This window comes from Peromyscus maniculatus, chromosome 6 (assembly GCF_049852395.1).
Source record: "Peromyscus maniculatus bairdii isolate BWxNUB_F1_BW_parent chromosome 6, HU_Pman_BW_mat_3.1, whole genome shotgun sequence".
NCBI classification, from domain to species: domain Eukaryota; kingdom Metazoa; phylum Chordata; class Mammalia; order Rodentia; family Cricetidae; genus Peromyscus; species Peromyscus maniculatus.
This window is the reverse complement of record NC_134857.1, coordinates 137,213,389-137,234,599: the sequence shown is the minus strand read 5'-3', so window position 1 is coordinate 137,234,599 and position 21,211 is coordinate 137,213,389. Positions and strand designations below refer to the sequence as shown.

General features: G+C 41.1%; 1 protein-coding gene across 1 annotated transcript in view; it reads right to left on the bottom strand.

Moving 5' to 3' along the window:
• Positions 1-21,211, bottom strand: part of Negr1 (neuronal growth regulator 1) — a 736,170-nt gene that overhangs the window by 136,767 nt on the left and 578,192 nt on the right. Inside the window, exon 6 of the mRNA XM_006974907.4 lies at positions 9,467-9,618. Within this exon, the coding sequence (XP_006974969.1) occupies positions 9,467-9,618 (152 nt within the window). The remainder of the gene's footprint in view (positions 1-9,466; positions 9,619-21,211) is intronic.

Sequence of the window (21,211 nt, the reverse complement as noted above, 5' to 3'; positions counted from 1 at the left end):
TTTCTCTATAATGTACAATATCCATAGGACCTTAGAGCATTATGTCTGATGAATGCTGGGATTTACATAGTCTTCTCATTTTATAGATGAGGAGACTGAGACCACATAGGTGAGGATAAAAACCTCTTCACTTTAGGGCAGAATATCAATGATCTCAATAACGGACCTCTGGGTATATGGTGTGGATAAATTTTTACACTTTAAGGTCCTTAATTCCCATAAGCTTGAAGCCTTTCATGGTTCATTGATGAGAGCGGCAAATATCAAAGTTCCTTCTCCCTCTTCCTCCTGACCCTTGGTCAGTTCTGGGCAGCATGTGTTGTTTACAGCAGATTGAAATGCACTTGTCAAACTGCCTATTAACCCAGGAGAAAGACAACGGTAGAGTAATTAATCTCCTATAGCCTCTCTAATCAACCTGCCCACTCCCTCCACTCAGTACAAGTGAATGCTTATGTGCATGGCTGATTAATTAATAATTCTAATAAGGAAGGTATCATCATGATATGCATTGATTCATTAAGAAACAAAGTGAAGAACCAGCTTGTTTGCATGGGTACCCAGAGAGACAAAGTTACAGCTGTTCAGTTTACATGGACTTTAGTCTGTTTATGATCATCCTTCCACATTTGTATAATCTATAACAAAAAATGGAAAAGGAGGTGGATGTTTCACGTACACTTATTTTGTAACAGGTAGTGTGGGGGCTACTATGTGTGTTCCATTTACTTTTATTATTTATTTTTGTGACATGTGATGTGTGTGTGTGTGTGTGTGTGTGTGTGTGTGTGTGTGTGTGTGTGTATATGCCTGTGTGCAGGTGTGCATATGCATGTATGTACTTGTTTATAGAGGTCAGAGGTTGACCTTAGGTGGCTTCCTTAGGTCCTCATGTTTGTACACCAAGATTCAATCAACTGAGCCATCCCTCAGCCTTGTTCTATTTAACTTTAGAACCCTCCATAAAAACAAAGTATTCCTTCCTCTTGCATAGGAGAGATGTATAAGACTCAAAGATTGACAGAACTGTCCAAAATCCTCCAGTTCAGATCTGCTTAACTCAAAGCTTTAGATACTGAACTTAGAGAGTGGGTAAGTGTTGGATGCTTATGTGTGAGCTCTGGCTTCAGTTTCCTCTTCTATAAAGCAAAGGTTTGTTCTAGAGCACAAGTTTTCAAATCAAAGGAACTTCTGGCATTTTGGCAGGCTTCTCTGTCACAGTGCCGTGTGATAGTGAGAGAGAATGAAAAGACCTCCCAGGTTTCATTCCAGACCAAGCAAAGTCGCTCCAATTCTCTTTGTTATACACACTCAACACTGCAACCTGTCCTCTAGTGTTGGACCATAAGGGAGATGATTGTCCCATAGTTCTATAACAGTCCAGTGATATCACGGCTATCATAGCATCATCACAGCTTTGCATTCTCACTGGCTCTTAGCAGTATGGACAGAAAGACTCCTGTTGCAAAGTGGTATAAAGGTGTCACAGTATAATGACAAAAACCAACCAATCCTTGAGAATTTTAATGAGTGACTATGCATCCTGCTCTCTTCCCTTTAAAAATGTAATGTGTATTGGAGTTTTGCCTGTATGTGTGTCTGTCCACCATGTGCATGCAGTGCTCACAGAGGTCAGAAGAGGCTGTTGGCTCCTCTGGGACTGGAATTGATGGTTGTGACTTACTATATGGGAGTGCTGAGTCCTCTGCAAGAGCAGACACTGTCTTCACCGCTAAGCCATCCCTCTAGCTCCTGTCTATGCTTCTTAAACATTGCTTAGAATTGACTCCCTCTACTTAGAAAAAAATGACCTTAACATAAAGTATTCTGTAGCGTTAGCCTGGCAGTAACCTCATATACATCTCACAATTACTATGTCTTGATGGCAGTCTTAATTTCTTCATTTTTCCCTTGCTTGGCTCGATTTAACCTCGTGTACTATTTATCATAGTTCTAGAACAACATGCTGTATCACACATGTACTACATAGCCTAGGTATGTAGCACCTTATATGATTGATATTTGTGTGAATATAGCCTGTGATGTTGGTAAATATGATGCATTTCTCAGAATTTACCCCCATTATTAAGTTGTACATTACTGGACACAGCAAGAGATTGAAGAAGGTTTCATTTGGGAGAAGGAAGGATCCTCTTGCTTCACAAAGTGGAATCTGTCATGTCCGATCCTCCCTGTCTGCAGCTCTGCACTTCTACCCCTGGCACAAAGGGCTAGATTCCGGCAGCACCTGTGCTTGCTTTTGCTGGTGGCAAGCTGGTAGCCTGGAGCACCCCAAGCTCCAGCAGTCTCTTCTGTTGCCTTGGCTCATGAGAGGCCATCTTCTTTTTGTGTGGTCCAGGAATGCTATATTTACCCATCTTCTTGAGAATTTACCCAATTTCTAGCCATCAGTTGGGGAGAGAAGATCTTCTTGCTTTTTATTCTCCATTCTCACAAAGTTATTGCACTCACTCTGTTGATCTTGTCTGCATGGATCCAGACAGGATGCCATTGCATAGACTCCTGTTGCTATATCAAAGTCCGTGAACAAACCCCAAACTAATTCTTGTCAACACTTACTTTGAGAACACCTAGGAAAGCCTTCCTATTAACATCTCAAAGCCACAAGGATAAAGGCCTTTGGGGTCATACATTGCAGTGTGTCCTCAGTAGTCTCCAAGGGTAGACTGATGACAGTCTTTCAGCAAAGAAGAAATCCTATCCTTTTTAAGTTGTAGAAGCAAAGATCATATTGATCTAGAATATAAAACTTTTAAACTGGTGGTATTGTCATTGTCTTCCAGGTGGGACCAACCACCTACATCAGGCTAAAGCAATTGGAACTCACAGTAGCTTATTGGCATTTGGGGACATTTTAAGCAAGCAGAGAGCTGAAGCATTATTATCCAATAAAGAATAATCTGAAGTTGGCAAACCAGGCAACAAGGGTAGCTACCTGCATCAGTCTAGACCTAGTTGTCACACTCTGTCTCCTTTTACCTTTATTACTTCTATGGAGAAGCTACCAACTGAGCTTTTCATTTCACATGAAGACATTTTCCATCAAATTATATAGGCTGAGAATAAATAATCTCTTAGAGGTTTTCTGGAGAGTGAAAAAGTAATTCTTGTGAAAGCATTTAATATTGGAAATTCATTTTGGTCTCCAGAAGGGTAGTAAAGGCAGGGAAGAGTTTTGTTGAGTCATTTGAGGTTTTAATGTATAATGCTGAAGAGAACACTGTGTGTCTTTGAACAGATATAGGCACATAGGCCAGAAGGCCCCATAACATTGTCAGGACTTATCTTCCAGCAAAAGATCCACAAGATACTTGGGATTATATTTATAGGGTGGTTGGCATCCATATATCACAGGGATGTCCCTATCTACTCTGTAACTGTAAACAGTTTCTCTGTTGGTTTTCAGGCGGACTTGCCCCATGCATGTTCACACATTGGGTCTCAGGAGTAAGCTGCACTATTGTAAAGCTATGTGGATTATAAGCACACTTGCTTCTGCAGCTTTCTTCTGTTCCAATCAATTCCTTCCTCAACTTCTCTATAGATGATGAACTTTTGGAAACATGTACCCTGAAGTTAACATACGGTTTTGGTGAGAAAGTAAGGAGCAAAGTTCTTGCAATGTGTAGTTTTTGCTACACAAAGATAGGATTGTCAAGATGGAGTCCCTTCTAACATTCAGCCAGCACTTGAGGAATGGGACCCATAGATGGCAGGGTGAGATCACTCTGTTTCCTTCCTTCAAGGAACAGACACAGAATAATTCTTGCGTTTCTCATAACACAGGTAAAAACCAACAATAAAATATAAAGCTCTGAGTCCCAGAGTTTGTACTTAATAAGGAATTCTATTATTGGTAGTCATCATGGTGCTATCCTTTATAAATTGTATTAAGAATCTTTCCTAAGCCCTGAACTACACGGGGCTGCAGAGCGCTCTCTCTCTCTCTCTCTCTCTCTCTCTCTCTCTCTCTCTCTCTCTCTCTCTCTCTCTCTCTCTCTCTCCTGCTTTTCACTGTCTTTCTACCATCTATTTTCCCTCTCACTTGACAATGAGTACTCTTGTAGCAATTTAAAGTAATTTTATTGAAAAAATTACTAAAAATCTCTGCTTAAAATTATAGTTCCTTTTACAACTGCAACCTAAAGCCTTAAGAGAAAGGGTTCTAAGGTGGCCAAATGTGGAAATCAAAGCCCTTCTTGGTTTCTTTCAGAGCCCAAATAGGAGGAAGAAGAAGCTTCAAGTGGATGGGGGTAGCCTGCATAAAATAGGACTGATGTCTGGCTAGGAAACTAACTGAGGCCAGGGCATCAGCTTGGCAGGCTAGGGAGTGACTTACAGGTACATGGACACTAGCCTGTTAGCCTAAGCAGACCAGGTGCTTTGTGGAAGCATCCAGAATGACAGCTCTGATTCTCCTTTATATAGCCTAACCTCCAGGAAGTGAGGTCTTTACCCATATCTTAACTCCTTCATCTTTATTTAACCTCAGTCTATTGAAACTTGCTATCCACTCCCAGTTTTCCACAGAAATTGCTCTAGAGAAATCACTAACAACAGTGGCCCATCATTAGCCTTCCTCTGGATATCTTTCCTCCATGTGTTTCATTGTTCCTGTTTTTATGAGCAATATGACCTGTTCTTATCAATCTTCATCCTGTCCTGATATCTTCCAGAGTGTCTCTTTCCTAAACTCTATGTCCAACTGTCTACAGTACATTGTCTCAAATTAAAATGTCTGAAAATGAACCACTCATCTTCCCAAGTGCTAAAAGTGAGTCCTCTGTCAATGTTCCTCTTCTGGTTAATGTCAACCACACTAACCACCAGAAGTCAGCTGCTCCCTTCCCTTTCCTATTCTCTGCAGATTTGGCTACTACTTCACACCTCTCAGTTTTCATCTTGGCTAATTTTTTTTGCATTATTTTTCTTTACCCACGTTATTTAAAGTTTGTATGTGGCTTTCGAACCCACACAGTCTAACAAAGTCTTTAGAATCCAGATCTGCTCATATAATTCCTTCCTTAAAACCATTCAATGACTCCAAGCATAAAGTTGAAACACCTATTCAAGCCTGTTCCAATTCTTGTCAATTAGTCCAGACTTTCTTCACAATCTCACTTTTCTTACCCTTTACTGTAGCCCTAGGAAAGGACAACATGTCCTCTAGTGGGTCTGGTTGTTCCATTCTTCCCTGCCATCACATGAGCTGTTCTACATGACTATTCATCTTTCACCATTGCCTCCTACCCAAGACCAACCAATTGTGCCCCTCGCTCTGGGAATACAGACTCCTGTCTGGCTTCTGGTCATGATGCTATCATTTGGGCCATTGTACTCTGTGCTCATGATTATCGTTGAGTTGAACTTTTGAAAATTCTGCCTCAGTGAATGAGAAAATGATAGCTCAGGTGGTGTATTGAGATGCATATTGGTTGCTTAAAATTTAAATAGTGATTTCAGCTTTTCTAGGGTGACAGCCCCGTCAGGGCCCTTGAACCTGGATTGGGAGCCCCTTCCCTGCTCCAGAACAGCATTGTTGACTATTCTGCACTGGACACATTTATCCCCCTGGTTCTTTACTCTCACTTTTCTGAGCTCCTTGAAGAGACATGACCTATCTACTTACTCTGCTTTCTCCAATACATGGCCTATGGCTTTGAACATTGCAGGCCATCAGCATACATATTTGAAAAGTGGGAGCTACTACTGAATCAGTCACATGAGTGCCACATGGAACTGTGTGTTCATTCCGTCTTCACATTTGGAAGATCCCAGATGCCTGAATCATTGCACTGTGGACAGGTCATTTAATGAGGAATTAACATCCACAAATCCTGGTCACTGCAGTAAGAGAGGTATGAGGCAAGCTTATGAGTTAGATTTAGGAGATTATTTCAAGCCTGTTTTCCTCCATCTTTCATGCAAGTGGATTGTTTACCAGAGAAGCCCTCAGGCAAGCAGTAGATAGACAGCCATCAGATAAAGTCATTTATCCCCAGTATACCATAGTGTTCTTTCAGATGCATTGAACTAAGAGTTATATATGTAAGGAAACAGTAACAATGACTACATTTTCTGAATACCTCCTTTGCTCCAGAGTGAGGTGTATTAAAGGCATTATCAAATTCCTACCTTGTGAGGTGGGAACTATGATTACCCTCAGTTTACTAATGCATTAACTAAGGATTTGAAACCCATGTAACTCACATAAAGACACACATAGATGATGTGTAGTAAACCTTAGCTTCAAATAAGATCTGATTGACTCCCATGATGTAAAACAGACATACACACATTCCCACATGTTCTGTTTCTCCCTCCTCTCTCTCCCTCACACATGTTCATACCTCAGTGCACTGGCTTTCCTTATACATAGTCTTATCTTTGGCTCACCCTGAACTTACAGATTGCCCTGTATCACTTTGATGATCTGAAAAATGTGAGATTTTTGCTAACCAAAAGTAGACTGAAATAGTGGCGAGATTTATCTTAAAGACTACAGATCAAACCTATGAGGGAGGCAGTTATAAACAGAGATTATTTCTAAACTATGTTTCAAGTGACCATGATCATCTTTCATTCTGCAGGTGGTTTTATGCTCTTAGATTTAGGTAGTGAGGGAGAGTGGCTCAGAGCTTGAACCTGAGAGCCAGACAGCAGAGACTCAAGCTTTGGCTTTATCATGGTTGAATCTGATGGTCTTTGCCACCTACCATACTCTTTCTAAGTTTCCTCATTTGCAAAGGGGGGACTTGAGAACCTCATCTTTGAGTTATGTGAGGATTAAATGAACAAATTCCTTTAAGAACTTAGGATAGAATCTGGCCTAGGCTAAAGTAACAGTAAATGTCATTTCTGATGCCTGGGGCATCACCTGGTGTCTCCAGAGGTTAATGAGGATGACCCACAGTTACAAAACAGCTCACCCTTCATTTACTCATCAGTCTATTCATTTTCCTACTCAGTGCTTAATTTCTTTATTTGCTAAAAATTTACTAATTATCTATTAATAGTAGGCACTATGCTTGATGACATGGCAGCTAAAGTGATTGATGAGTCAATGATGCAGTTTGAAAGACCACAGGACTCAATAGAAAGATACAAGACATGTGAAAAATAAGTATAGTGGCTGGAAGTGTTGCTTCCTAGTATGCAAGGATCATGGATTTGATCTCTCTCACCACAAAAATGAAATAAAAGTTAAAACAAAAACAATAATTATAGTACAGAATAGAAATGCTTAGTGTAAAAGAGCTTTGGATATTATAGGGAAGAGTTCTACATATATAGACACATCATCAACTATCCAGGACCAGTTCACAGATATAGAAAAGTCTGTCCTTTCTGTCTAAATTAACAAATCATGAAAACTATGTTAATAGTTAGAGTGAGTGAGCAAGAGACTGTGTGTGAGTGTGTGTGCGTGCATGCACATGTGTTTGTGTGTGTGTATGTGTGTGTGTTTGTGTGTGTGTGTTTGAGAGAGAGAGAGAGAGAGAGAGAGAGAGAGAGAGAGAGAGAGAGAGAGAGAAGATTGAGTCTAGCCTCGTTTTCACATCTTGAAACACGTTTTAAAATCACATACATTTAAATAAGTGACATTTGTTTCTAATTTGTCAGGCTATTATTACTTCGTTTTTGAACACAGGCTGTGATTTAAAAATTTTCTAGCTAGTTAACATGTTATTAACCCTCAGATTTTCTTTGCTTTTTATAAATTCATTTATTCTTCCAGATTTCTGAATATTTAAGTCATATAAAACATTTACAGTATGCTACAGAACTGTGAATAGTCACATTAAATTGGAATTACACTGCTCCTGATATTTTCAATGGCTTTTGTTACTAATCATGATGCCATATAAAATATGGAGAAAAACTTAGGAAGGATTTCACAGAAGGCCCTTACATGGCAGAGAATGTTTTCCTTTCAAAAATCAGTGCTAAGAAATACTAGAAAATATTGAGCTAAAATAATGAAAGGGTTGACATAAACTCAATTCAAAGCTCATAAATCATAACATAAACACACTGAAGTGTGGGTCTAGGTGAGATGGAACATCTTTATCCCATTTTGGTTTCTACAAAGGGGAAATGCCCCTGCCTGTGGTGAATGACACAGCACCTGCATTTCCCAGGTGAGTTGTCACCACAGGCTAAGAGGAGTATGTGTGCCACATTACAGTAAGAATGTTAACTTTGGGAGAAGAACTCAGACAACCTTGTGGAATTGAGGAAGCAGTGCATCTGCATTCTTCTCTGAATATTTCGAAAAAGACTCAATTTTAAAATGAGTGGTATTTTATGGTTGTAACGATTTGTAAGTCACTCAGCTTCCAAAAGGAACTAATCGTAATTTTTGAGAAGAGCATTAGTGTAGATTTCCCCTCCTGTAGGTCCCCAGGGCTGCTGGTCATTCACTTCTAGTCCCTGAGATGCATTAGTGTGAGCTCTGAAGACAGGCAGACACCTTGAGGGCAAATACACTAATATAGTTTCAAAGTATCCCTTCCTTTCATCTGCTAAACTTTCAGAGAAAATGGATCATGCCCAAAGGTGCTCATGTCTGCCTTTTCAGTCTTTGGAACAGAAGCCCATGATCCCGAGCTAAGCACATCCCCGATGGGCCTACCACGTTTCCTTTAAAATCTATGACCTCAAGCTGAACATGCTCAAAAGTATTCTGCTCAGACATGGTGATCCTCAAATTCTTACCCATATACATAAATATAGGCTCTTTAAATAACAATCCCACACTTCCTTTGTTAGATAGGAGATGCTGCCGCTTTGTGAACGAACCCACACTCTATCTACAGCAGTGAATCCATCTTTCTCCCTTTTTGACTGATTGGCTCTGCTTACTCTTGGCTTAAACTCACCAAGAGACAACCCATTGCATTTGGATGCATTGACAATGTAGCATTTATCTCAATCTCTACATAGTATTTCTAGATATAGGTTTGAGAAAACATGCTATGTAGGTAGATAGAATACTTCCCCCATGCTTACTAACTCACTATTTCATTTCATTTATAGCATGCGAATTTTTGGTGACTCCAAGATGAGTGTCTAAGAACAACCAAGAGTAAACTCAAGTCATGGTTATTCCATGCTGCAAGAAAGAACTTTAAAAAATCAAAAACAAAAACAAAGGCAAAGCTCCACTAACCATCTTCAATCAGAAGATGTGTTTCAGCCATTTCTCTAACAACCCCCCTGTCCCCCACGCACGCAACTCTAAGACATTTTTACATATAGAAGTTTACAGGTATTATAAGGTTCTCAAACATCCAGATAATTTCAGAACAAACTTCCTGTTTCTAATGTACTGATTACATTAGGATAAGTCCTAAGGTGAGCATACTCCATGCTGGGGCTTCATTTCTGCTCATGCAGAGAAGCTTGGAAGTCCTGGAATCTGCTTTGTGACTTGGTTACTTACGGTTGAGGGGCAGGCTTGCGTTGGTTGTGCCCAATTTATTGGCAGCCACACAAGTATAGTTGCCGAAGTGCTCCTGTGTCACATTGGTCACTGTGAGGATGGACCTTGTGCTAAAATTCTGAATGATAATTCCTTGTTGGCCATTGAAGAGCCTAGAAAACAGAATACACTCTAGTAAGTATGGGTCTTGAACATCAGTTTTAAGTTCCGCTTAGGCAGAGTTGCCATGGAAACCTGCAGTCTACAGTATACCTACGTCTACATGGACCCCAGCAAAATGGAATTAATTCTGTTCTGTAACACTTCTCTGACTCTGGTGGATTTGAGTTCTGGATAGTTGTCCCTTGAGCTGATGAATTAGCCTGCTACATGACAAGCCAGACCATGGTCTTCATGTGTGTTCTTACTAGTGTACAAATTAATTCAGCAGTGCAAATGCTTCTTATCTGTCAAATCCCAGGTAGAAGAAAAAGGAATTAGATTTAGACACTGGACCAAAGCTGGGCTGATTGCTCCTGTGTAAGCTGGCTAGTTTATAGGGGCCTAAGACACTTTGGATGGCATTCATGGGAAACGCCTTTGAAATCATGTTACAACTGTGATAGAATTCAAGTCAAAAGTCAATGCCGTGTAGCTGTTGCCATGGACAACCAAGGCAGAGACGACTCCCTTTAACCAAGAGAGAGAAGTACAGTAAGTGAAGACAGTATTTAGAAGCCATCAGTACATCTGTCCCATTTTAGGAATGACTTCTACTTGATACTACTGACTTGATGAGTGTCTCTCTCCAGACACAGCCCCTGAGGCCCTCATTCAAGTGAGCTAACATGGCTCCATGTTGTAGAAACAGGTCACATCTCTCCCTGTTCCTGCCTCTTCCTGATTTGACCCTTAGCTCTGACATCCTGCTGTTCCTGTCAGCCAGACCTCCTGCCATCTGGTTCATATTTTGCTATTGCTTCCAAATGACTCTCTTCCCTGTGTAACCTACTCTTGCATTGTTCTGTCAGTTTGCACACATATGAGGTTTTCTGGACAGATCGAATTGTTTGAATCTCCTAAGAGCCCAGATCACAGGAACATATTTTCTTCGACGTTGGAATTGTGCGCCATTCACAGTGATGTTCCAAGTACATGGAGTATTATATAGGTCAGTGGAGTCAGATTAACCATGAGATGAAGCCAAATTGAAGAAATTTTCTCTATAAACATAAATTCTGTCTCAATGAGGATAAAACCAGATTCTACTTTCTGCTTGATTAATCTCAGATTTATGTAAAAGAGACACAGTAATACAAGGTGGGTAAATTCACCCTGCAAATGGCCAGTTAGATTTTCCTCTCATGTATGTTTGTTTTAGTACCATACATGTCTGATCATGAAAAGCTCATACATGGCCTCTGTGGAGTCTGCATTGACTTATGCTCTGTAGCTTGCACTGAATCATGACAAACCATTCTGCGTGTAATGAAAATCAGAAGTAGTGAGATATGATTACTCTGGGTATTATTTCAGTTTCCTTAGTGGTTGAATTTGACTTATTCAAAATGCAAATTTTAAAAAGATTAATAAAACTTTAGTAGAATAAAGACTAAACAAAATTTAAACTTCAGCAGTAATAATGGTCCCCAATTCTAAATGAGAAAATAGGACAAAAATATTTTAAACCTATGAACATGTGTGCTAAATTCCCAGTGCCTTATTGTACACCTTCACGCCTCATACTAATAACCTTTAACCAATTGATTAATTAAATAAGTAATATAATTTGATGCCTGAGATTGAACCCAGAGATAAGTGAGCACTCTATCAACTGGGCAATATCTGCATGCATCCCCTTAAATTCTTTATTTTAAAAAGATTGCATATGCTACATGTACAGACCAGTTTCATTTCCCTGCCTGCTTTGGTACTGGGGTTTAAGTCACTGTGGCCATACCTGTTAGAGACACATTTTGTGAGGGCTCTGAAATTTCCTGGATTCCTGAATCCCTGATGTGCCCCAAACCAGAACTGTCTTGTTGCTACAGAACTGAGAAGAAATGATCTACAATCTTCCACTGGTTGAGCTCTGAGATGTTCTCAAGGGAATAATACATCCAGAAGCTCTCTGGCTCCGTTGTTTAACTTTGTCACGGCTATCTCTCTGGGTGAGTTGGCTTCTACTTTCCGCTCTTCAGTGAGATGAAGCTGCAGATGTCACCAAGTCATGCATGCAGTGTGCCTACGCTCTATGCAGCTCGGGCTATAACATCCCAGCAGTAGCATCTGCACCATTATCACAGCAGCACATCAGAGCACCCAACCCAACAGCCAGGAGATGATGAGGGCAATGACAGAGAGAAGTGTCTTTCCTCAAGACTGTCTCTAGGGGAAGCTACTTTCCTGAAATTAATGAAGTCTATAGCTAACTTCCTTCAACAGCTGAAAGTTTGAGATCTGCTGATCCCTTAAACACCCTTTAAGACATGTTCTTCTCCTGGAGTGTTTTGCAAAGCTGTCTTTGAAAGAGTACAACTACTGGAGTGATTTGTATGTCCAGAGGATGTGCCTCTGTGCTTTTTATCACATGTATCTTGGCTTGAGAGTTTTATCAAATATTCAATCAATTTTGAAAACATTTACTAAATCATTATGAGGTGGGAGAGGGAGCCTTATGTCAAGTGGTCAGAGACTTAATTACCACAAACTCTGGATTTCTGAAGGCTGAGACCAAGGAAAAGAACACTCCCCTAGTCACTGAATGCCAAAATATGAGCCTGCCTAAAAGCTGTAGCATGTATGCCATTAATGTGATCAAAACATGTGTGTGTGTGTGTGTGTGTGTGTGTGTGTGTGTGTGTGTGTGTGTGTGTGTGTGTTTGTGTGTGTTTATGAAGAGACTTTCTTGGGTGAGGGGACATAGGTAACTTGGTAGAGTACTGCTCTAGAATGCAAACCTAGAATTGATCCCAAACATTTTATAAGTGTGATAGCATATACTTCTAATTAGGTGGTGGAGACAGGGCAAACATTCTAATTCTTCAAGGTCATCCGAAGTCACATAGGAAGTTGGAGGCTAGCCTAGGCTACATGAGGTGCTTTAGATACAGAGATAGAGCCGGACAGTGGTGGCACACACCCTTAATCCCAGCATTGAGAGGCAGAAGCAGGCAGATCTCTGTGAGTTTGAGGCCAACCTGGTCTACAAAATGAGTTCCAGGATATCCAGAAAAAGAAAGAAAGAAAGAAAGAAAGAAAGAAAGAAAGAAAGAAAGAAAGAAAGAAAGAAAGAAAGAAAGAAAGAAAGAAAGAAAGAAAGGAGAAAGAGATAGAAATATAGCTAGATAATCATTCTTATATTGTTTTATATTGACTGATTGTTGGCTGCTTGTATCCTGTCTGAAGAGAATCTTTGCTAAACTAGGAGTTAATGCCATACACACAGCTTCTTGTTCTTTATAAGAGCAGCTGGAGCATGTGGAGCTTTACAAGGACGTACCTGGCCATTGGTCCTTGCTTACTGTTCCCGGGAGAACTTGGGGGTAAGGTCCTTCAATAACTGCAAACCCTGCTGTCCTTCCCTCCTGGCCCAGGTGAAGTTGGCTTCAAATTGAGGGCCATTGCTCTGACTCTCCCTCTGTCTTTGCCTCATAAATGTGTGAGTGGCAGGCTGTTTGCTTTACCAGCATCTTCTTGAGCTACCGTGAGCACAGTCCCACAGGGAATTACTGTATTAGAACCGAGTCCTGTATTTTCTGGCACCAAAGGTAACACATGGAAACCAGGGATGCTTAGCTATCAAATGATCACAAATTGCAATCATCATTTCCTTTGGGCTATAGCTATCTAAGGTGACCAAGAGAACCAGTAGCAAAGTCACCAGAGAAAACCCAACAACATAGTGTCAGCATCAATTGCTAAGACTGCAAATGTAACTGGGGCAGCAGCAGTGTGCCTTGCTTAGTCTCAGGCCTCACTCCACTTTTGGGACTATTGCTGGCTCTTTCTTTCCAGAACAGAATTAACAATAAATGCCATAGCCCCAGAATCATGACTGTATTTCTATTCTCATTGTACACATATATGTGGAAGATGGTAGTTGTTCTCTAATACATTTATAACTGAAACTCTTCAGTATTTGTGCATGAATGTGTAGTGTTAAGTAAGACATTCATACAGTGAACACCTGGTGAGAATATGAATGAATGTTCTTAGCAGCCCTGGGAGATAGGTGTGATTAGTCCTAGTTTAGAGATGAGGAGGCAGAAGTTTAGAAAAATTAAGCTAATTCATCTTCTACCATCCAATAATTAACAGAGCCTCTATTCAAATCTGGATCTCCTCTGACTGCTGGTGTCCAGGCAGCATAGCGGTTAGTGTTGACCTCTTCAAGCAGAAACTGGATGTTGAGTTGGATCTGCGGACAGGTGCTTCAGGAAAGTTGAGTTGGGCCATGGAAAAGCACCAGCGGAACTAAATATCTAGCTGACATGCTGCAGCCATGCTAGGAAAGCTGGGCTCAATCCAGGCAGTAAGTCTAATGGGGTAGAAAGTCAACTGAACAGCAAGCTTTCATTCTGAGAGCTTCCTGAATATCTTTCTGGACCTCATGACTAATGCCGGGGCTTAGTTCTGCTGTGAGTTAAGCTTGGTACACAGCTGCCATTGGCCTCCCCTGGAGTCAGTCTCTCAGCTGCATATAGCCTGGGATGAGAGGCAGCGAATGTGCTCCCCCTGAATGTGCCCCAGCACACACACCCCGGCTGGAGTCACTGCTTGTAGTTTTATCTGTTGGCCCACTATATAGTTAGAGGGGGAACAATCTCAGCTGTGCAACATGGTCAAGACTGGCAGAAAATCAGCCATGGGCCAAAAATGTGACTTCTTTAGTTATAAAACTGTCTCCAGAGTCCAAGTTCTAGTGGAGTTGTGGTGTTGCTGAGCTCTGCCTGACCCAGGCGGGTCAATCACATCTCCTAACATGGATTACGTTGCACATCTTCACATGTTCATGCCCCTCTTGCCTGTGAATGTGAAACTGTTTAGTGAAAACATTTCCCATGCCTTTGTTACTTAGTGTATCCTAAGCACATTGTAGAATAGTGCTGACAGCTTAAAGCATGGACACACAGTGACTGCCACATGCTCAGCTACATTAATTAGGCTGTTATATCCTTATAAGCCTTCATGTTTTCATCTGTGAAATGGGATAAACTAACCTAGTAGCCAACCATGGGTATAAAAATGGTTTTTAAATGATAATGTATATTCTTTAAGTATATGCACTTCAAATGAAGAGGCACTAGATTATGACAGGTGAAGCCATTGTTCAGTGATAGGGTCTATTCCTTAGAATGGATACACTGCTTCTCAGGCCACAGCAAAATATTAAATATTGAATAAGGAAATTGTTATTTTATTATTACTATTTTTGGTTTTCTAAGACAGGGTTTCTCTGTGTAGCTTTGTACCTTTCCTGGAACTCACTCTGTAGCCCAGGCTGGCCTCGGATTCACCTGCCTCTGCCTCCCGAGTGCTGGGATTAGAGGCATGTGCCATCACCACCTGGCAGTAAACTATTTTTAAAGCAAGGTGGGTGATGACAAAGATCACAGCACTGTGACTTCAAGACATGCCGAACTCCGTATCGGTCATATGCCCATTATCCATCTCATCCAGGCTTGGGGGGGGGGGGTCCTCGGGGCAGGAAAAGGAAACCAAAGCGAAAGGAGGAGTGAGAGCTGAAGTGTGGACGTGAGCCCATGTGTGCGCTGCTGTAGCAACCTGTTAGTTTATTGTGTGGCTCGACACTGGAGACTGGAGGACAGGAGGGCAGCACTTATTCCTGGGAGCACTCTGAAGATTGTCATGCGTCGCGGAGCCCTAAGGGATCTCTATCTTTAGTTGTGCATTTGAATAAATTAATATTATTATAATACATTAGTGCACTTTAATGATTTTAGACTTTATTAAGCTATTTAAAATGTATGCCTTGTTTACTCTATCAATTTTAATGAAATTAATAATTTTAGATCAGAGACTTTGGGGCTGCCTTACTAGTGATAGTTTCATTTACACTGGGGGGACCCTTTAAGTCCCACATAAAATAGTCAAGGCTACAGTGCAGGGCCAGCTCCTCCTAATAATAGTGGGTCCTGTACCCCTGACAACCTTGGCAACGACTGAATCTCTCCACTCTGTTTGAACTGTTTTCCTAATAACTGGGTGCCCACGGGTTTAATGTTGAGTTTTATACTGAAGCATAACAATACAGACATACTGCTGAGCTGACAATCACATAGAAGGAAGCCACAGGTAAGCAACAGAAACTACGTTCCTTTTTCTCATCATGTTGGGGTTGGGTTCACGCTGATTAAGGCAAGAGGGTCAGTTGGATGTACTCCCCCTTTCCCATTTGCAAGTGACTTTGGGGAGATGGATCACTGGGTAAAGTACTTGGCTTATAAGCACCAGGTCTTGAGGCTGATCTCATAAACCCATGTTAAAAAATAAAACCAACAAACCAAACAACAACAAAAGAGAAATAAAACCAGGCATGGTGGCATACACTTAAAATCCCAGTGCTGAGGACCTGAAGACAGGATGATTCCTGGGGCTTGATGGCCATCTAAACTAGCCTATTTGACAAGATCCAAACCCCTAAGACATCTTATCTTTCAAAAAACAGCGTGGACAGTTCATTTCCAGTGACCAACCCAGGTAACCTCTTCTCCACTCACATGTGCACACTTGTGTGTGGAGAAGTGCACAAATGTGAGCTTGGATGCACAGAGACAGGGGTGGGGTGGTGACCTTAGAATTACTATGACCATAACTCACTCATGCAACACATAGTTACATAAACATCATGTCAGGTGCCGGGAAAAGGGCAATGAAAGGATCCTGACTCGTACAGACTAGAACTTAGCAAGGGAAATGGATACACTGATGGAACTGAGGATGGGGTGAATATCCAAGAGTCCAGTTGAAGAACCTCCTCCCGGGGCAGGAGGTATCATTCCAGAGGTATCAAGGGAAAATGACTCACAGTAAAACACAGTAAGGTCTGAGCAATAAGAGATGCAATAAGAGGCCCTGAGTGTTGTGGTGGTTTGAAAGAAAATGGTCCCAGTAGGGAATGGCACTATTAGGTGTGACTTTGTTGGAGTAGGTATGGCCTTGTTGGAAGAAGTGTGTCATCATGGAAGTGGGCTTTGAGGTCTCATATATGCTCAAGCCATGCCCAGTGACAGAGTTCACTTCCTGTTGGCTATGGATCAAAATGTAGGACTCCCAGGTCCTTCAGCACCATGTTGCCTGCATGCCACCAGTCATGATGATAACGGATTAAATTTCTGAAACTGTAAGCTAGCCCCAATTAAATGTTTCCCTTTATAAGAGTTGTCATGGTCATAATGTCTCTACACAGCAGTAGAAATCCTAAGACAGGTATAAACAAGGCTTGTACCCCTGTGTATGATAACTGAACTAGACAGATAAGAAGAGTCTCATGGTCCCTTTCTCCCTTGGAAAATCCTTACAACTCTTTGGAGCATCTCTCGCTTTTCCTTTTTGTCCTTATTGTTACTTGCTCTCAATTTTTCTCTTTTCTTTAATATTCTTATTAAAGCCTGCTTTTGCTCTGCATAAGGGTCTCTCATAAGGGTCCAGGTCACTAATTTTCTTTGGCATAACACAATCAATTTGGAGATACTTTCCAGCCTGTCTTTGATTATCTTGTTTGTCCAGCATTTTGGGCCCTTGGGTCATGCCCAACTGGGCCTTGAGGATTCTGCTCCATTCAGAAACCCTACAAAATCCCAATAATGAAAGACTCTAGAGGCTTTGCTGGGGACAGTGGTATCTTCAATGAGGCAAGAGACTGGGTAGTGAGAAGGAACACATAGGAGCATCAGGAGATAGAGCATGTTAGTGTGTGTATATATGTGCCTATGTGTGTATGTGTATGGATACATGCATGTGTATGAGTGTATGTACATCTGTTTGTGTGTGCATATGTGTATCTGTGAGTGTATGTGTGCATATGCATGTGTGTTCATGTATATTCAAGGGTCTTTACCAGCAAAGGAATCAACTAAAGGAAAGGGTGGTGTTGGCTCAGGTGGTTGGAGGCAGAAGTGTGAGATTTGTAATCAGGGAAGTAAAGTGAGGCCAGAATGGGATGGCCTGCCATGTAGTGGAGACAGCAATTTGTTGAGGGAAAATTGAAGAAAGGAGTCAGACCAGAGCTTGACTGAGTTGACAGAGATGAACTGTGAGAGCACTGACACACTTGTTGACAGGGACGAATTGTGAGAGCACAGACACACTTGTTGGATGGTGGACTCTGCACAGTAGTGACACCTTGTTCCACCTTGTCGCTCATCATCCCACACGCCACTCACAAACCTCTTTCCTGTGTTCCAGCCTCAGATAATGATGCCGTATTTCACTGTTATCTGGGTAGGAAGCTCTGCTTAGCGTTGCATTTTATTCTTCAACCAAACTGTCTACTAAAATGTTTCCTCATGCATTCTCAATGTGCGCTCTGTCTCTGTCTCTGTCTCTCTGTCTCTCTGTCTGTCTGTCTGTCTCTGTCTCTGTCTCTCTGTCTCTCTGTCTCTGTCTCTCTGTCTCTCTGTCTCTCTCTCTGTCTCTCTGTCTCTGTCTGTCTGTCTGTCTGTCTGTCTCTCTGTCTCTCTCTGCCTTGTGGCTGTGGATCAAAATGTGAACTCTCCTTTCACTCATGGACTCTGACTCTCTGAAACCACAAGTCAAACACTTTCTTTTATAAGTTGCCTTGGTCACAGGGTTTCATCAGAGCAAGAGAAAAATAAAACACTGATCCTATAAGGTCATCATGTATGAGGCTCATTTTCTGCATTTTTCTACACTGACATCTGCTCACATATATATGAACCTCTGTACATTTTGTGTGAGTCTCTGTACACATGTTTTGTGCATGGAGGTGACTCGTCCTTCACACAAATGCTAAACTGGCCACAATAGCCATTTTTCTTCGTTGTGGGGATGTTATAAATAATACTTACACCTACACAGACTAAGTTGGGAATGTATTGCTTAAAAAGATTTAATGGTATAGTTCCTACAGTGTCAAGTCCAAATAGTACAATTTTAGCAGTACATTATTTTTTTACCTTATCAACTGATAGTTTTAAATGTTTTACTGTGAATTTCTTTTGAATTCGTTAGAGTAATTTGTTTTGAGCTCATTTGTAACTTTTATATTCCTATCTTAAGTTATGGTGATCAGTTAGGAAGGACACACTCTTGGAATTAAAGACTTTACCAAAGCATGGCTAGAATTAACCTTTGTGCTAATGACTACAATTATATCTTTAAAATGTATTTATTGACTTACCATTCTGATAAATATGAATTATCAATTTGAGTACAGTAGCTATTTTGACATATTTATACATGTAGAATGAACTAATAAATATACCTACCACCTAAAAGCCTCTGGCAGTCTCAGTGATCTAGAGAAATCAGAAAGCATGGCTTTCTGGGCTTTGGACTTGAATTTCAGGAAATCTTGAAAAAGAGGAGAAATTATGCTATGCAATCATGCAAAAAATTATGATCTAACACAAGATGCTAATGCTATCAAGACAAGAAAGCTTAAATGCTTGGTGCTTTATATCAATTATCTCAAACCCTAATTTTCCCAATACTAAAATGTATGTAGAATAAAATTAAGCTTATTAGGATTGTCCCTAGCAGGTGTGCTGAGAGTCTGCTGTTTAAAAATGACTACCTTATACCAATGGCTAATGATTCAACAAAAGTGTATAAATGTAGTCACTCTCATGATGGTTGCTAAAAAAACAGTGCAATAAGCTAATTTAAATTGGCAATATTTCTAGTATAAAACCCAATTAGATCATCAATAAGACACAGTGTGGGAGAGCCATCTTTGAAGATGGCATCTGATGATCTCACCTCTTGTTACCATATGCCTAATAGTTCCCTTCTATAGAGAGTAGGGCTGTCCCGTGCAGCTAATAAAACACTGCAGAAATGACAGTGTGAAGTCTAACACAAGGTCATGAGAAGTGTGGTGTCACAGCTTCTATCCTGCAGTCTCCTAGATCACTGGTTCTGGAGAAAGCCTGTTGCCATGGCAGAAAGTCACTCAAGTAGTCCTGTGGAGATACCCACATGGCAAATAACTAATGCTATCTGCCAGGAACTGCCACCAACACCATCTCCCGGGCCATGCGAGTGTGTGTGTGTGTATGTGTGTGTGTGTGCGTGTGTACATGTGCGTGAGTGTACATGTTTTTGTGTATTTATCTGCATCTGTGTCTGTATCTATTTGCATGTTTGAATTTGTATTTGTGTGTATGTATCTATATATGTGTACATGTGTATATGTGTTCATATGCCTCTGTGTGTGTCTGAGTGTGTGTGAGTGAGTGCATGTGTGTCTTTGTACATTTTTGTGTGCTTGTGCATGTGTGTAACATGTCTGTGTGTATGCAATTACATATGTGCATATCTCTGTGTGAATGTGTCTGTGTATTCATGTGTGTGTGTCTGCATGTGTGCATCTATGTGTGAGTGCATGTGTGTATGTCTCTGTGCATGTGTTTGTGCATGTATGTGCATGTTTGTAAGTGTGTGCATGTGTGTATGTATATGTATGTATGTGTGTTTATCTGAATGAAAATTTATCTTTGATAATCTTAGTATAAAAGACATGGACATTTGTAAGCATTTTCTTAAATACAAGTAAAGTCTTGTAGAGATTATTTCTGAATGCTTATGGAAGGGTCACAGATGAAAGCCCTCTGGGAAACAAAGAGCTTGCCAGAACTGTCCCATCCTGATGTGGTCTCTGACAGAAGCTTTCTCCTGGGTAGGGTCCTGGGGATTCAGAAGAAATTCTGAAACTTGATGTGTGTGTCCCTGTGGCATGTGTACCTAATTCCATCTTGTTTCTGCATCCTTCACTACAGTCACTTAGGGTGATGAGTGAGGTTCTGTGAGCCATCTTTTGCTCTGTGGTCAGTGATCCACCTGAAACGCTATTGCTCTTGGTGTTGTGACTGTTCGAGACATTTTTGATAGGCTGCAGAGCTATCCTGAGTGCCAGAGCAAAGGGGTTGACCCCATGGGCTCTGCCTGAAGACTTATGAGACCCCAGCTCTGCCACCAACTGCCTCAACTTGTGCAGATGCTTAGGAAACACTTTGTTTTCTGTGAGCAGAAGGAAGAGAATCAGCACCTGTTGTCACTCTGTCTTAGGAACTAGCATCTATTGACAGCTCAGAGTGCCACCTCTGCACAACAATGGGTGAGCTTCACTCTGAACAGCCTAGGCCATCAGGGCAGATCACCTATGTGCAGATCCTCGGCTCTCCCAAGCTCCACATATGAACTGCATTATGGTAGTTTGAGAGGAAATTATTCTAGCAGTGTTTGGGAGTTTGGATATTTCTTCAGCTATAACTCAAACAATGATAGATACACTGCTCTCTGGACTAACCATGTTCTTACCCTTCATATATGCATCTGATTTCGACATATTCTGCAGGTGTGTGAGTGTGTTTTGGAAACATTGGTGGGAGAATCAATTTACCTTCCTTGTCAGCAAGTGGTCCTGCAGCCCATTTCTCCAGTAAGGACTGAAGCTCCTTTCCTGCATTGACTGCCCCATTGCTACATGTGCTGCAGGCTGCGAAGGTCCCCAGGATCATTGTAGCTCTTTTGGCAATGCTTAAAGGATTTAGGAGAGAG